Source organism: Hypanus sabinus, chromosome 17 (assembly GCF_030144855.1).
Source record: "Hypanus sabinus isolate sHypSab1 chromosome 17, sHypSab1.hap1, whole genome shotgun sequence".
Lineage (NCBI taxonomy): Eukaryota > Metazoa > Chordata > Chondrichthyes > Myliobatiformes > Dasyatidae > Hypanus > Hypanus sabinus.
Genome location: NC_082722.1, coordinates 83,408,273 through 83,426,689, shown reverse-complemented (window position 1 = coordinate 83,426,689; position 18,417 = coordinate 83,408,273). Strand labels below are relative to the sequence as shown.

The window sequence follows — 18,417 nt, the reverse complement described above, 5'->3', positions numbered from 1 at the left end:
ACAGATGTAATGCTGAGGATTTATAAGGGATTGGTCAGACCACAGGGAGTATTGTGATCAGTTTTAAGTCACTTTTCTAAGCAAAGATGCGCAAGCATTGGAAAGGGTGCAGAGGAGTTTCATGAGAATACCTTTGGGAACAAGAGGGTTTGTAGCGGTGTGCTACACGCAGCGCTAAAATTACGACACGGAGTCGGTAACTGCAGTCGAAGGAAAAAACTTTATTCGAAATCCTCAGCCTCACTTTTAAGCCTCCCTCAACCTGCCCCCCGTGGCGCAGAGGCTCCAAAGCTCTGTGCTCGCAAACCCCTGTAGGCTATCTAATTGTGAGCCGGTTCGGATGTGCCAGGAAATGGGTCGCCACATAACCCCCCCCCAGAACCGGCGATACACCCCCCAATGTCCACAGTCTGGGCCGGAACCTGCTTGGGATGTCGGCCTCTGCGCCGAGGTGCCGGAAACTCGGCCGGTTGCACCAGGTCCACATGGGCCGGTTTGAGGCAGTCCACCGTGAAAACCTCCTCTTTCCCCCCAACGTCCAGCACGAACATGGACCCGTTGTTCTGGAGCACCATAAACGGCCCCTCGTATGGCCGCTGCCCGCCCCTTCGTACAAACACAAACTTACAGTTCCGTAGGTCTTTGGGTACGCAGGTCGGGTGCCGCCCGTGCTGTGAAGTGGGTATGGGGGCCAGGTTACCGAGCTTCTCGCACAGTCTGCCCAGGACTGCTGCGGGATCTTCCTCTTGCCCCCGTGGGGCTGGTAGGAACTCCCCGGGGACGACCAGGGGCGCGCCGTATACCAACTCGGCCGACGAGGCGTGCAGGTCGTCCTTGGGCGCTGTGCGGATGCCGAGTAGGACCCAGGGAAGCTCGTCCGCCCAGTTGGCTCCTCGCAGGCGGGCCATGAGGGCCGACTTCAGGTGACGGTGGAAACTCTCCACTAGCCCGTTCGACTGTGGGTGGTAGGCAGTGGTGTGGTGCAGCTGAGTGCCCAAAAGGCTGGCCATAGCTGACCACAGGCTGGAGGTGAACTGGGCGCCTCTGTCGGAGGTAATGTGGGCCGGTACACCAAAGCAAGATATCCAGGTGGCGATCAGGGCTCGGGCGCAAGATTCGGAGGTGGTGTCGGTGAGCGGGACCGCCTCTGGCCATCTTGTGAACCAGTCCACGACAGTCAGGAGGTGCCGCGCTCTGCGCGACACTGGCAGGGGGCCCACGATATCCACATGAATGTGGTCGAAACGCTGGTGGGCGAGATGGAACTGCTGCGGTGGGGCTTTGGTGTGCCGCTGCACCTTGGCCGTCTGGCAGTGCATGCACGTTTTGGCCCATTCACTGACCTGTTTGCGGAGTCCGTGCCAAACGAACATGCTGGAGGGATGCGCCAAGTTATGAATGGAGTCGAAAACACGGCGCCGCCAGGCTGTCGGGATGACAGGACGGGGCTGGCCGGTGGCGACGTCACAGAGTAGGGTCCTCTCACCCGGGCCCACGGGGAGGTCCTGGAGCTGCAAACCGGAGACTGCGGTTCTGTAACTCGGAATCTCCTCATCCGCCTGCTGCGCCTCTGCCAGTGCCTCAAAGTCTACCCCTTGGGAAAGGGCATGAACGGTAGGGCGAGAGAGTGCATCCGCCACGACATTGTCCTTACCCAAGACGTGCCGGACATCCGTCGTGTATTCAGAGATGTAGGACAGGTGGCGTTGCTGGTGGGACGACCAGGGGTCGGACGCTTTCGTAAACGCAAAGGTAAGCGGTTTGTGGTCCGTTAACGCGGTGAAGGGCCGACCTTCTAGGAAGTACCTGAAATGCCGGATTGCCAGGTAGAGCGCCAACAGTTCCCGGTCGAAAGCACTGTACTTGAGCTCGGGTGGCCGCAGGTGTTTGCTGAAAAACGCCAGGGGTTGCCAGCGACCTGCGATGAGTTGCTCCAGCACCCCACCGACCGCCGTGTTAGATGCGTCCACTGTGAGGGCGGTAGGGGCGTCCATTCTGGGATGTACTAGCATTGCGGCGTTCGCCAAAGCTTCCTTCGTTTGAACGAAAGCGGCGACGGACTCCCCGTCCCAGGTAATGTCCTTGCTCGGACCCGACATCAGGGCAAACAGGGGGCGCATGATCCGGGCAGCTGAAGGGAGGAAGCGGCGGTAGAAATTGACCATACCTACGAATTCCTGAAGGCCTTTGATCGTGGTGGGTCGGGGAAAGTGGCGGACCGCATCTACCTTAGCGGGCAGAGGGGTTGCCCCGTCTTTAGTAATCCTGTGGCCCAGGAAGTCAATGGTATCGAGTCCGAACTGGCATTTGGCGGGGTTGATTGTAAGACTGTACTCACTCAGTCGGGCGCAGAGTTGACGGAGGTGGGACAGATGCTCCTGACGACTGCTGCTGGCTATGAGGATGTCATCCAAATAGATGAACGCGAAGTCCAGGTCCCGTCCCACCGCGTCCATTAACCGCTGGAACGTCTGCGCGGCATTCTTCAGGCCGAACGGCATGCGGAGGAACTCGAAAAGGCCAAACGGGGTGATGAGAGCCGTTTTGGGGACGTCGTCAGGATGCATCGGGATTTGATGGTACCCTCGGACGAGGTCTACCTTGGAGAAGATCCGTGCGCCGTGCAGGTTTGCTGCAAAGTCCTGAATGTGCGGCACAGGGTAGCGGTCCGGTGTGGTAGCCTCATTCAGCCTGCGGTAGTCGCTGCACAGTCTCCAGCCTCCTGTCGCTTTGGGCACCATGTGCAGGGGGGAGGCCCATGGGCTGTCGGACCGCCGGATGATCCCCAATTCCTCCATCCTCTGGAACTCCTCCTTCGCCAGTCAGAGCTTGTCCGGGGGAAGCCGCCGAGCGCGGGCGTGGAGGGGTGGTCCCTGGGTCGGGATGTGGTGCTGTACTCCATGTCTGGGCATGGCCGCTGTGAACTGCAGTGCCAGAACCGATGGGAAATTCGCCAGGACCCTGGTGAAGTCGTTGTCGGACAGCGTGATGGAGCCGAGGTGAGGGGCTGGCAACTGGGCTGCACCCAGGGAGAACGTCTGAAAGGTCTCGGCGTGTACCAGTCTCTTCCTGGGCAGGTCGACCAGTAGGCTGTGAGCTCGCAAAAAATCTGCACCCAGGAGCGGTTGGGCTACGGCGGCCAGTGTGAAGTCCCACGTGAACTGGCTGGAGCCGAACTGTAGCTGCACCTGACGGGTGCCATAGGTCCTTACTGTGCTGCCATTCACGGCCCTCAGGGGGGGACCCGGTGCCCTGCTGCGGGTGTCGTAACTCGTCGGAGGTAAAATGCTGATCTCAGCCCCAATATTGACCAAAAACCGGCGTCCCGACCTTCTATCCCACACATACAGGAGGCTATCCCGATGGCCAGCCGCCTTAGCCATCAGCGGCGGCTGGCCCTGGCGTTTCCCGGGAACTTGCAGGGCGGGCGACAACGGCGGGCTTCTGCGCTCCACCGCTGGTGGTAGAAGCACCAGTGTTCATTGGGCCGGGGGTTGGCGGGCTCCGCGGCCGGGCCTGGACTGGTTTGCTGCCGGGAGCGTGGCTGGGAGATCTGTGCAATGGATGCCCCGCTCACCTTTTTGGCGTTCCACAGCAAGTCCGCCCGGGCTGCCACCTTCCGGGGGTCACTGAAATCCACGTCGGACAGCAGCAGGCGTATGTCCTCGGGCAGCTGCTCCAGGAATGAGGCATGGGGTGTGTCCGTCGGCGAGAGACAACATCTCATTCATTAAAGCCGATGGAGGTCTGTCGCCCAAGCCATCCAGGTGCAGTAAACGGGCAGCCCGCTCGCGCCGTGAGAGTCCGAAAGTCCTGAGGAGCAGGGCTTTGAATTCCGTGTACTTGCCGTCTGCCGGGAGCGACTGTACGAACTCCGTGACCTGGGCCGCTGTGTCCTGGTCGAGGGAGCTCACCACGTAGTAGTAGCGGGTGTCTTCTGAGGTGATCCGGCGAACGTGGAATTGGGCTTCGGCTTGCTAGAACCATAGGTTCGGGCGCTGTGTCCAGAAACCCGGCAGTTTCAACGAAACCGCATGAACAGAGGCGGCGTCGGTCATTTCTGGTCCAAAAATCGTTTGGACCGTCGGGGTCACCAATTGTAGCGGTGTGCTACACACAGCGCTAAAATTACGACACGGAGTCGGTAACTGCAGTCGAAGGAAAAAACTTTATTCGAAATCCTCAGCCTCACTTTTAAGCCTCCCTCAACCTGCCCCCCGTGGCGCAGAGGCTCCAAAGCTCTGTGCTCGCAAACCCCCGTAGGCTATCTAATTGTGAGCCGGTTTGGATGTGCCAGGAAATGGGTCGCCACAGGTTAACACTTGAGGAGTGCTGGAGGGCCCTGAGCCTGTACTCAATGGAGTCTCGAAGAAAGGGGGTGGGGGAATCTTACTGAAACATATCAAATATTGAAAGGCCTAATTAGTAATGGATGTGGAGAGGATGGTCCCTGCAGTGGAGGAGTCTAGGACCAGAGGGGCACCCATTTAGAACAGAGGTAAGAAGGAACTCAGTGAATCTGTTGAATTCATTGCTGCAGACAGCTGTTGACTATATTCAAAGTGATGGTTGATAGGTTTGTGATTAGTAATGGTGTCAAGGTCATGGGGAGAAGGCAGGAGAATGTGGTTGTGAGGGATATGATAGAATGGAGAGACTTGATGGGCTGAATGGTGTCATTCTCTTCCTATTTCTTATGGTCTTCTGGTATAAATATACAAGCTTTTTAATGTAGGAACGGGAATGTACTTCACAGATGTCTTGTAAATCCAACAGTGATAGTTCAAACGTGAAACACATTTTTAGAAATGGTTCCTGCACATGAATTTTGTTTACTTATCAGCTAAATCAAACAAATTATTGTAATGAGATAAGGGAGAATGTTGAAAGTTTTAATGAGTTCATAGTTTCAGATTGTGAAATCCGAACATTCAACAGAATTGCATCATATTAATTTGTTCTGCAGTGATGAAGTCATAGTATTAAATTTTTTTCAGGACAATGGGGGATATGAGGCCACTTGATCTGCATGCAAATGGCCATCTCAACAGAACAGCTGCAGATCTCACCATCAAGTTCCTTCACCCTAACCTTATGAACTTACTAAAAACCAAAGAACAACACTTGATGCTGTAAATTCAAAAATACAGAAAATGCTAAAATACTCAGCAGGCAGATAAACAGATAACATTTCTGTAGCAGATAAACAGTTAACATTTTAGATTGAAGAGAGGGTGGGGGAGGGATGATAGAACAAAGATAACCTTTCTTATAGGCTGAAGACAGGGTTGCCAATGTGATCCTGCTGATTATGACAACTTAAAGAAGGTGGGGGGGGGGAAGAGAGAGAGCACGAGGGGGGAGGGGAGGGGGAAGGGTAGAGAGGAGGGAGGGGGAGAGAGGAGGGAGGGGGAGAGAGGGGAGGGAGAGAGAGGGGGAGGGGGAGAGAGAGGAGGGAGGGAGAGAGAGGGGGGAGGGAGAGAGAGGGGGGAGGGAGAGAGAGGGGGGAGGGAGAGAGAGGGGGAGGGAGAGAGAGGGGGAGGGAGAGAGGGGGGGAGGGAGAGAGAGGGGGAGGGAGAGAGAGGGGGAGGGAGAGAGGGGGAGGGGGAGAGAGGGGGAGAGAGAGAAGGGGAGAGAGAGAGGGGGAGGGAGAGAGGGGGAGGGAGAGAGAGGGGGAGGGAGAGAGAGGAAGAGAATATGAAAGAAGCTGGAATGTAGGTCAGAGCATCTGTTGAAACCTGAAAACATAAACTAAAGAAGAATTTTAGGAATGCTCCGCATTTCAGACAGTGATAAAGCAGAGGGATAAGTTAGTCTTACAGATAGTTAAACAGCAGAACTGGCCAGTTGCAACATAGAGAAAAGCATGTGAAATGAGTAAATCAATATTAGAACACAGAACATAGAATAGTACACATTCGGCCCACAATGTTGTGCCGACCCTCAAACCTTGCCTCACATATAACCCCCCACCTTGTATTCCTCCATATACCTGTCTAGTAGTCTCTTAAACTTCACTAGTGTATCTGCCTCCACGCACCAACCACTCTGAGTAAAAAACCTTCCTCTAATATCCCCCTTGAACTTCCCTCCCCTTACTCCCCTTAGAAGCCATGTCCTTCTGTACTGAGCAGAGGTGCCCTGGGGAAGAGGCGCTGGCTGTCCACTCTGTCTATTCCTCTTAATATCTTGTACACCTCTATCATGTCTCCTCTCATCCTCCTCCTCTCCAAAGAGAAAAGCCCTAGCTCCCTTAATCTCTGATCATAATCCACACTCTCTAAACCAAGCAGCATCCTGGTAAATCTCCTCTGTACCCTTTCCAATGCTTCCACATCCTTCCTATACTGAGGCGACCAGAACTGGACACAGTACTCCAAGTCTGGCCTAACCAGAATTTTATAGAGCTGCATCATTACATCGCGACTCTTAAACTCTATCCCTCGACTTATGAAAGATAACACCCCATAAGTTTTCTTAACTACCCTATCTACCTGTGAGGCAACTTTCAGGGATCTGTGGACTTGTAACCCCAGATCCCTCTGCTCCTCCACACTTCCGAGTATCCTGCCATTTACTTTGTACTCTGCCTTTGGAGTTTGTCCTTTCAAAGTGTACCACCTCACACTTCTCTGGGTTGAACTCCATCTGCCACTTCTAAGCCCACTTTTGCATCCTATCAATGTCTCTCTGCAATCTTTGACAATCCTCTACACTATCTACACCAACCTTTGTGTCGTCTGCAAACTTGCCAACCCACCCTTCTACCCCCACCTCCAGGTCATTAATAAAAATCATGAAAAGTAGAGGTCCCAGAACAGATCCTTGTGGGACACCACTAGTCACAACCCTCCAATCTGAATGTACTCCCTCCACCACGACCCTCTGCCTTCTACAGGCAAGCCAATTCTGAATCCACCTGGCCAAACTTCCCTGGATCCCATGCATTCTGACTTTCTGAATAAGCCTACCGCGTGGAACCTTATCAAATGCCTTACTAAAATCCATGTAGATCACATCCACTGCAATACCCTCATCTATATGCCTGGTCACCTCCTCAAAGAACTCTATCAGGCTTGTTAGACACGATCTGCCCTTCACAAAGCCATGCTGATTGTCCCTGATCAGACCATGATTCTCTAAATGCCCTTAGATCCTATCTCTAAGAATCTTTTCCAACAGCTTTCCCACCACAGACTTAAGGCTCACTGGTCTATCGGACTATCCCTACTACCTTTTTAGAACAAGGGGACAACATTTGCCACCCTCCAATACTCCGGTACCATTCTTGTGGACAACGAGGACATAAAGATCCTAGCCAGAGGCTCAGCAATCTCTTCCCTTGCCTCGTGGAGCAGCCTGGGGAACATTCCATCAGGCCCTGGGGACTTATCCGTTCTAATGTATTTTAACAACTCCACCACCTCTTCTTCCTTAATATCAACATGCTCCAGAACATCAACCTCACTCATATTGTCCTCACCGCCATCAAGTTCCCTCTCATTGGTGAATACCAAAGGGAAGTATTGAGGACCTTGCTCACTTTCACAGCCTCCAGGAACATCTTCCCACCTTTATCTCTCATTGGTCCTACCTTCACTCCTGTCATCTTTTTGTTCTTCACATAACTGAAGAATGCCTTGGGGTTTTCCCTTACCCTACTCGCCAAGGCGTTCTCATGCCCCCTTCTTGCTCTCCTCAGCCCCTTCTTAAGCTACTTTCTTGCTACCTTATATTCCTCAGTAGACCCATCTGATCCTTGCTTCCTAAACCTCATGTATGCTGCCTTCTTCCATCTGATTAGATTGAGAGCTGAAAACTGTAAAAATATTCTAATGAAAGACAAGCACTGTAAACCTCACTGGCTATCAGACACAGGGATCTGTTCAGCTCATAGTCCTATGGATTGTCATTTTTCATAGGTTGTTCCCTCCATTTCTATTCTCAATGCATAACTATTTCTGATATTGAGCCAGAATAACTTATTACTTATTTATTGAGACGCAGTGTGAGACCTGCTGAGTGTTTAAAACAGATGGAGTGAAAGTGAGGTAGGGAGAGCAGAAGGGAAGAAATAAGCATGGGGTCAGAGAGAAAAATAGAGCTTGGAACACTCAAGATATAACTGCCAACAGTGCAGCAATCAGCAATTACCATACTCCTTGATGCTCTGATCACATGGACTATGGAGTCCAAAGGCACCTTTCTAATCAGTCTAACACCACAGACTATCAGTTCAGCTTTATACCTTTGCACTATAATGAGAAAGCTGTAAATGAACATTGGTTTGGTTTTTACTGGGTGAAAGATGACATAACTCATTAGAGAAATGTGTTACTAAAACAGGAAGAATAGAATTAGAATTAGAAAGGCTACAAAGTCTGGATTTACACTGGTGCAACCCTGCAAACATGGGAACAATAATACAGATATCTTGTAATTTTGAAATTTGTGAAAATTCTGCACGCACCTTTAATAAAGACAATGTTGAATAAATGGGTTAACGGTAACTTTACCTTTTTCCAGTGGGGACTGGAGCATCAACTCCTCCTGCAGCGCCTCCTATTCCTCCTTTAGGCTTTGCTACTGTGGCATCTTTTGCCCGCGTTGGAGATGGAGTTGGGGAAGGTGAAGACGAGAATGATTGTGACCTGAGGAAACCGGTATTTCTGATGAGAATCAGAAGTGATGCAAAAAAAGCAAAGGTGACAATGACCTGATGAAAGGTCATTGACCCGAAACTAGAACACAGAACATAGAAATCTACAGCACAATACAGGCACTTCAGCCCACAAAGTTGTGCCAAACATTTCCTTACCTTAGAAATTACCTAGGGTTACCCATAGCCCTCTATTTTCTGAGCTCCATGTACCTGTCCAGGAGTCACTTAAAAGACCCTATCGTTTCCGCCTCCACCACTGTCGCAGGCAGCTCATTCCACACACTCACCACTCTCTGTGTAAGAAACTTACCTTGACATCTCCTCTGTACCTACTTCCAAGCACCATAAAACTGTGCCCTCTTGTGCTAGCTATTTCAGCCCTGGGAAAAAGCCTCTGACTATCCACATGATCAATACCTCTCATCATCTTATACACCTCTATCAGGTCACCTCTCATCTTCCGTTGCTCCAAGGAAAAAAGGCCAAGTTCACTCAACCTTTTCTCATTAAGCATGCTCCCCAATCCAGGCAACATCCTTGTAAATCTCCTCTGTACCCTGTCTATGGTTTCCACATCATTCCTATAGTAAGGCGATCAGAACTGAGTACAGTACTCCAAGTGGGGTCTGACCAGGGTCCTATAGAGCTGCAACATTACCTCTCGGCTCCTAAACTTAATCCTGCAATGTTGAAGGCCTATGCACCACATGCTTTCTTAACCACTGAGTCAATCTGTGCAGCAGCTTTGAGTGTCCCATGGACTCAGATCCCAAGATCTCTCTGATCCTCCACGCAGCCAAGAATCTTACCATCAATACAATATTCTGCAGTCATATATGACCTACCAAAATGAACCACCTCACACTTACCTGGGTTGAACTCCATCAGTCACTTCTCAGCTCAGTTTTGCATCCTATCAAAGTCCCGCTGTAAACTCTGACAGCCCTCCATACTATCCACAACACCTACAATCTTGTTTCATCATCAAATTTACTAGCCCATCCCTCCACTTCTTCATCCAGGTCATTTATAAAAATACGAAGAGCAGGGGTCTCAGAACAGATCCCTGAGGCACACCACTGGTGACCGACCTCCATGCAGAATATGATCTGTTTACATCCATTCTTTGCCTTATTTGGGCAAGCCAGTTCTGGTTCCACAAAGCAATGTTCCCTTAGATCCCATGCTGAAATCCATATACACTACATCTACTGCCCTACCTTCATCAATGTGTTTAGTCACATCCTCAAAAAATTCAATCAGGCTCGTGAGGGACAAACTGACTACTCCTAATCATAGTATGCCTCTCCAAATGTTCATAAATCCTGCCACTCAAGGTCTTCTCCATCAGCTTACCAACCACTAAAGTAAGACTCACTGGTCTATAATTTCCTGGGCTATCTCTACTCCCATTCTTGAATAAGGGAACAACATCCGCAGCCCTCCAATCCTCCGGAACCTTTCCCATCCCCTTTGATGATGCAAACATCATCAACAGAGGCTCAATAATTTCCTCCCTTGCCTCCCACAGTAGCTTGGGGGTACATCTCATCCAGTCCTGGTCACTTATCCAACTTGATGCTTTCCAAAAGCTCTAGCACATCCTCTTCCTTAATATCTCCATGCTCAAGCTTTTCAGTCCGCTGTAAGTCATCCCTACAATTGCCAAGATCCTTTTCTGTAGTGAATATTGAAGCAAAGTACTCATTAAGTACCTTTGCTATCTCCTCCGGTTCCATACACACTTGATTGGTCCTAATCTCTCATGTCTTATCCTCTTGCTCTTCACATTCTTGTAGAATGCCTTGCGTTTTCCTTAATTCTGTCCGCCAAGGCCTTCTCATGGCCCCTTCTGGCTCTCCTAATTTCTTTCTTAAGCTCCTTCCTGCTAGCCTTGTAATTTTCTAGATCTCTATCATTACCTAGTTCTTTGAATCTTTCATAAGCTCTTTTCTTCTTGATAAGACTTACAACAGCCTTTGCACACAACAGTTCCTGTATACTACCATCGTTTTCTTGTCTCATTGGAACATACCTACGTAGAGCTCCACGCAAATACCCCCTGAACGTTTGCCACATTTCTTCCGTACATTTCCCTGAGAATATCTGTTCCCAATTTATGCTTCCAAGTTCCTGCCTGATAGCCTCATATTTCCCCTTGCTCCAATTAAACAGTTATTTCTGTTTCCCTCTCCACAGATGCGCTCTGACTTGCCGAGAATATTAGCATGCTGTCCTCGAACCAGGAAATGTGATTTCACTCACTTATGGGTTCTGGTAGCTCAGTACCAGAAAAAAAACTTCACCAAGACCTTCTTCAATCATCACTATAAACTATTTTGAAAACTGAGCATCATTTCAAAATGAAATATTATTTTTGTATATAATTACAGTCATACAGAGAAGGAAAGTAGAACTGCAGGTGCAAGTATAAACAGGAGTTCAACTATAACACTACAGCCCGAGTTACTGATGTTTCTACTTAGGAAACAGATCATTATTCTTCCATAAATTTGCTAATGATACAACCATTGTTGGTAGAATCTCAGATGGAGGCGAGCGGGTGTACAGGAGTGAGATATGCCAACTAGTGGAGTGGTGCAGCAGCAACAACCTTGCACTCAAGGTCATAAAGACAAAAGAGCTGATTATGGACGACAGGAAGGGTAAGACGAAGGAACACATGTGGATGATGAGAGGTGACCTGATAAAGGTGTACAAGCTAATGAGAGGCATTGATTGTGTGGATAGTCAGAAGCTTTTTCCCCAGGGCTGAGAAGGTTAGCACGAGAGGGCATAGTTTTAAGGTGCTTGGAAGTAGAGAAAGAGGAGATGTCAGGGGTAGTTTTTTTTTACGCAGAGAGTGGTGAGTGCATGGAATGGGCTGCTGGCGGCAGCGGTGAAAGCGGAAACAATAGGGTCTTTTAAGAGACATAGAGCTTAGGAAAATAGAGGATTACGGGTAAGCCTAGGTAGTTCTAAGGTAAGGACATGCTCAGCACAGCTTTGTGGGCTGAAGGGCCTGTATTGTGCTGTAGGTTTTTTAGATTAGATTCAACTTTATCGTCATTGTGCCGAGTACAGATACAAAGCCAATAAAATGCAATTAGCATCTAACCAGAAGGGCAAAAGACTAGTATTATTTATAAAATAACCGCAAATAAAAAGTGCTACAGCATACAAATATAAAAGTACTGACAGTCCAATATGGGTGCAATACTACTTAGCACTGTGATGTGAAGTTCAGCAGGGTCACAGCCTCGGGGAAGAAGCTCTTCCTGAGCCTGCTGGTGCGGGAGCGGAGGCTCCTGTAGAGCCTATCAGATGGGAGGAGAGTGAAAAGTCCATGGTTAGGGTGAGATGCATTCTTGATAACTCTTTTCGCCCTGCCCAGGCAACATTTAAAATAGATGTTCTCAATTGTGGGCAATTGGGTGCCGATAATCCGCTGAGCAGTGTTCATCATCCGCTGGAGTGCTTTGCAGTCTGATATGGGACAATTGCCATACCACACTGAGATGCAGTTGGTGAGTATGCTCTCAATGGTACCGCGGTAAAAATCCGTCAGTACCCTGGGACAGAGGTGAGCTTTCTTGATGCTCCGCAGGAAATAAAGGCGCTGTTGCGCCTTTTTGATCAGGATGGAGGAGTTCAGGTGAGATCCTTGGAAATGTGGATGCCAAGGAATTTGAAGCTTGATACAACAGCTCCACTGATGTAGATGGAGACATGAGTGTGGCTCCTAGCATGCATGAAGTTCACAATAATCTACTTGGTCTTCTGGGTGTTAAGGGCCAGGTTGTTATTGGCACACCAATTGGCCAGGTGCTGGAACTCATCCCGCAGGCTGTCTTGTCATCTCCTCTGATCAGGCCAACCACCATGGTGTCATTTGCAAACTTGATTATGGAGTTAGAACTGTGTGCAGGAACACTGTCATAGGTGAAAAGGGAGTACAGAAGAGGGCTCAGCACACAGCATTGTGACATGCCGGTATTCAGAGTGAGAATGGAGGTGGAGAGGTTGTCTAACTTAACAGATTGTCTATTAACAGGTTTTCTATGTTTCTATACTAATCCTCATAGAGGGATCAGAAGTGGAGAGAGTGAGCAGCTTCAAGTTCCTGGGTGTCAAGATCTCTGAGGACCTAACCTGGTCCCAACATATCAATGTAGTTATAAAGAAGGCAAGACAACAACTATACTTCAATAAGAGTTTGAAGAGATTTGGTATGACAACAAATACACTGAAAAACTTCTATAGATGTACCGTGGAGAGCATTCTGACAGGCTGCTTCACTGTCTGGTATGGAGTGGGTGGGGTGGGGGGGGAGGGGGCTACTGCACAGGGCGGAAAGAAGCTGTGGAGAATTGTAAATTTAGTTGGCTCCATCTTGGGTATTAACCGACAAAATACCCAGGACATCTTCAAGGAGTGGCATCTTAGAAAGGCAACATCCATTATTAAGGACCTCCAGCACCCAGGGCATGCCCTTTTCTCACTGTTACCATCAGGTAGAAGGTACAGAAGCCTGAAGAACACACTTAGCGATTCAGAAAAAGCTTCTTCCCCTCTTCCATCTAAATCCTAAATGGACATTGAACCCATGAACATAACCTTACTTTTTAAATATATAGTTTTTTTCCCCATGATTTTTAAACTATTCAATATATATATACTGTAATTAATTTATTATTATTATTTTATTTTTCCCTCCTTCTTCTATTTATATATTGCACTGTACTGCTGCTGCTAAGTTACCAAATTTCATGACAAACGCTGGTGATAATAAACCTGATTCTGATTCAAGCACCTGTTAAGCAGTTGTGTTTTTTCAAGTTCAAGTTTATTGTCTTTCAACTATACACATGCATATAGCTAATCAAGACTCCTAATCAAGAACCTAGCGACCTCATTTTAAATATAACCAATGACTTGGCTTCCACAGCCATCTGTAGCAATGAATTCCACAGACACAGTACACAGAGTCACACAAAGCATATATAGTTACGATCCAGCACAGAGTCACAAAATAATATTAACACAAATCCCTGAGTGACCTGGCTTGAAGATCAACAGGTTGTCGTAAAGTATGAGGCGCATGTTTATGTAAGACAGAATAATATTATTGACACTATTATAATAAAACAACCAGTCATAAAAATATATGAAACAGCTACAATAAAAAATGAAAAGATTCCAGTGCAGGATGAGAGTGTACCTATGTCTTTTGGAGTGTGGATTGGGAGTGGTGGAGGCGGTAGGGAGGTATATTCTCTGTTCATTGAGCAATGAACTCAATGACTCTCGAGCTGCACACTCGTTTTCCCAGTTTCAATCACTGCAAGCATTATTGATGGCCAACTCCACCCAAAGACACACCATTTTCTGTGCTTGCAACAGGAAATGCAAGCACAGGATATGAAAGATAAAACTAGACAACACTGGGCAGGTTGTCACTGTGGGGTCAGTGGTTGTTGTTGCTAGATTTTCATCAGTACTTGCTGTTGATCTGAAATGTTAACTTTCACTCTCCATGGATGCTGTTTGATCTTCCAAGCATTTACAACCGGTTTTGGCTTTTGTTTTAAACTGAGAATTTTGCTTTCACTCAAAGAATGTCTAAATTAAGGTGGTGTTTGTTCACAACTACGCCTAGAGGTCCTTTATGACAAATCCAACTTTTGAAACTGATTCCCAAAACCAGCTCATTAACTGAAATGTTTCAAATTCATGCAGATGTGTGTACAATACTCCCAAAAAATGACAAACTACATGCAACCTGTGCGGATGATCCATAATACAAAATAGCACCTGTAATATTGGCTATACCAAATACACAATTTGGGAAAAAGTTTGCCTGATCATCTTCTACCAACACAGTATTTCCAAGCAAATACTAACATTCCATGCAACCTCATCTGATCCTTCACACTGCCAAGAGTCTTACCATTAATACCATATTCTGCTACCTATATATTAATAGTATACAAGGTAGAAGAGTATAAACTTAGAAGGGATAGGTTTATTTACTTATTTAGAGCTACAGTGTGAAACAGGCCCTTTAAGCCGCACCACTCAGCAACCAACTGGTTTAACATTAGCCCAATCACAGGACAATTTACAATCACCAATTAACCTACTAATCAGCACGTCTTTGGACTGTGGGAGAAAACTGTTGGAATCCCACATGCATATGGAAAGGAATGTACAAACTTACTTAAAGAAAACATCATAATTGAACTCTGACATCCAGAACTATATGACCGTGTTTAAAAGTGAGAGGTCAAGGATTTAAAGGGGGTCTGAAGAACAAGTGTTTCCACACAGGGGTTGTGGGCATGTTGAACAAGCTGCCAGAGGAAGTGGCAGCGGTAGGTCCAACTGGGTGGGTATGTCAAAAACAACATTTGGACAGATCTATGAATAGATAAGGTTTACAGCAGAGGTTTCCAACCTGGGGTCCACAGACCCCTTGCTGAATGGCATTACATCAGCTAGGAACCACAATCAGCATTGATATGCTAAGGTAAAGAGTCTTTTTATGTGCTGTAAGACTCGATGACTCAAATGTTTGGTATCCAGTTTTGCCGATGACCTGAAAATAGGGGGAAGCGCATGTTATAACAAATATGTTGTGATTCTGCAATGGGATATAGACAGAATGAGTGGGCAAAAACTTGGCAACTAAAGTTCAATAATGGAAAGTATGAGGTCATGCACTTTGGTAAGAGGAACCAAATGGAGGATTATCTAAATGGGAAAAGTCAGCAAATGACTGAAGTGCAACAGTGTTCCTGTGCATGAATCACAAAAAGTTAGAAGAGACAGGTGCAGTATGTGGTTAGGACAGCAAATAGAATATTGAACTTTATTGCAAAGATGTTAGAAACAAGGAAGTTTTATTACAATTGTACAGGCTATAGTACTATCAGAAGCAATCCAAAAGAGATTCACCCAGGCTAATTCCTTAGATGAAGGGACCTTGGAGTTCAAATCTGTACATCCTTCAAGGTCACTGCGCAGGTTGATAGGGTAGTTAAGAAGGCCTATGGGATGCTAGGCTTCATTAACAGAGGGAGTGAGTTCAAGAGTAGAGAGGTCATGTTGCAACTCTACAAATCTCTGGGGAGACTGCACTTAGAGTATTGTGTTCAATTTTGGTCACCTCCATTATAGGAAGGATGTGGAAGCTATGGAGAGGGTGCAGAGGAGATTTACCAGGATGTTGCCCGGTTTGAAGAATAAGTCATATGAAGCAAGGTTAGCAGAGCTGGGACTTTTCTCTTTGGACCGTAGAAGAATGACAGGGGACTTGTTAGAGGTCTACAAGATAATGAGAGGCATAGATAAGGTGGATAGTCAGTACCTGTTTCCCAGGGCACCAATAGCATACACCAGAGGGCATATGTACAAAATTAAGGGAGGGAAGATTAGGGGAGACATCGGGTATGTGTTTTTTTTTATATATAGAGGGTTGTTAGCGCCTGGAATGACTTGCCAGGGATGGTGGTGGAGGCTAAAACATTAGGGGTATTTAAGAGCCTCTTGGAAAGGCACATGGATGAAATAAAAATAGAGGGTTATGGGGTAGTGTGGGTTTTGTACTTTTTTTAAAGGATTATATGGGTCTGCACAACATGGGAGAGCTGAAGGGCCTGTACTGTGCTGTGCTGTAATGTTCTATGGTTCTATGAGAGGACTGCCCGATCAAGAAAGAAAGACTCTGTATTCTTTGAAGCTTAGAACAATGAAGGATGAACATTAAAATGTCCTGCTAAATTAGACAGAGCTGGGTCCATTTCCAAGACCTGGACAAAATAAGTTTTTTTCCGTGCTTTATAAAACCATGGTTTTTTGCCTCTTGTAATTTTATGCATGTTCATAAAGACAGTCCTCAGCCTCCTATATTCAAGTGAGAATAAACCCAAAATCTTTTTAATTCAAACTCTCCATTCCAAGCAACATCTTGGGGAATCCCTTTTGCACTCTTTCTATTGGGACCACATCCACGTTATAGTGTGATGATCTGAATTTTGGAAAATATTCCAAGGGTGGTCTAACCAATGTTTTGTATCATAACAACATGATGTCCTAATTCTTGAAAGGCCTAGATAGAGTGAATGTGGAGAGGATGTATCCTGTCGTGCAGGAGTCTAGGACCAGAGGCACAGATTCAAAATAGAGGGACGCCCAATTGAGAACAGAGATAAGGAGCAATTTCTTTAGCCACAGGATGGTGAATCTGTGGAATTCACTGCCACAGAGGCTTAGAGCCAAGTCACTGAGGACATTTAAGTAGGAGAAGGAGATTGATAAGTTCTTGCTTAGTCAGGGCACTAAAAATAATGCAGAGAAAGCAGAAGAATGGGTTGAGAGGGATAATAAATCGTGCATGATGGAATTGCGGAGCAGACTTAATAGGCTGAATGGCCTAATTCTGCACCTTTGTTTTATACTCAATCTTTGGGCCTCTGAAGACAAGCACAGCAAATGCCATTTTCACTACCATATCCATTGTCTCCATTTTTAGGGTATTATAGAATATGGTTTAATAAAGGCACTTGATAAGGTGCCTTATAAAGGTTATTATGGAATATAACAACTAATGGTGTAGGAAGTATTGAAGGTTGTATGGCTAATAGGAGACAAAGTGACTATATTACAAAGGAAAAAGTGCTAGATAAACTCTCTCAAGGTGGATAAGTGATTTGGATCAGATGGACTACATCCCAGGGTTCTGAGAGAGGTTGCTGAAGAGATAACTGATCCATTGGTTATGATCTTTCAAGAATCTCTTGATTCTGGCATGGTCCCAGATGCAAGTGTCACTCCACTCTTTAAGAAGTGATGAAGGCAAAAGAAAATAAAATTATAGCCTCAGTGGTTGGAAAAGTTTTGGAGTCTGCTATTAAAGGATGTGGTTTTGAGGTACTTGGAGACTAATGATAAAATAAAGTCAGCATGGTTTCTGTAAAGGGAAATCTTGCCTGACAAATCTGTTGGAGTTCTTCGAGGAAGTACAAGCAAAGAGGACAAAAGAGAGGCAGTGGATGTCATTTATTTGGATTTTCAGAAGGCATTTGATAAGATGCCACACATGAGGCTGCTTAACAAGATAAAATCCTATGACATTACAGGAAAGTAATTGGCATGGAGAGAGGATTGGCTGACAGCCAGGAAGCAATGAGTAAGAATAAAGAGGGACTTTTCTGGTTGGCTGCCAGTGGTGTTTATCAGGTGTCAGTATTGGGACTGCAACTTTTCACACTGTGTGTTAGTTGATTTGGATAAATGATTACTCTGTGGCAAAGTAGAGGGAGGTGCAGATAGATGGAGGGCTAGGTAGTTTTGAGGAAGCAATGTGATTGCAGCAGGACTTGAAAAAATTGGAAGAATGGGCAAAACAGTGGCAGATGGAATACAGTGTTAGGAAATTTACGATAATGTATTTTGGTAAAAGGAACAATAGTATGGACTATGGGGAGAAGGTTCAAACATCAGAGGTGCAGAGGGACTTGGGAGTCCTGTGCAAGTCTCCCAGAAGGTTAATTTACAGGTTGAATATGTGGTAAAGAAGGCAAATCCAATGTTGGCATTTATTTCCAGGGGAATAGAATATAAAAGCAAGGAGATAATGCTAAGCCTTTATAAATCACTAGTCAGGCTGCACTTGGAGTACTGTCAACAGTTTAAGGCCACATATCTCAGAAAGGATGTGTTGTCATTGGAGAGGAGGTTCAAGAGGATGATTC

The 18,417-nt window shown here is 46.7% G+C and overlaps 1 protein-coding gene across 2 annotated transcripts in view; it reads right to left on the bottom strand.

Annotated features, from left to right (window-relative positions):
- Positions 1 to 18,417, bottom strand: part of zc3h18 (zinc finger CCCH-type containing 18) — a 277,949-nt gene that overhangs the window by 38,304 nt on the left and 221,228 nt on the right. For both annotated transcript variants that reach the window (XM_059993355.1, XM_059993354.1), the window contains exon 12: positions 8,517 to 8,651. In XM_059993355.1, coding sequence (XP_059849338.1) covers positions 8,517 to 8,651 — 135 coding nt within the window. The remainder of the gene's footprint in view (positions 1 to 8,516; positions 8,652 to 18,417) is intronic.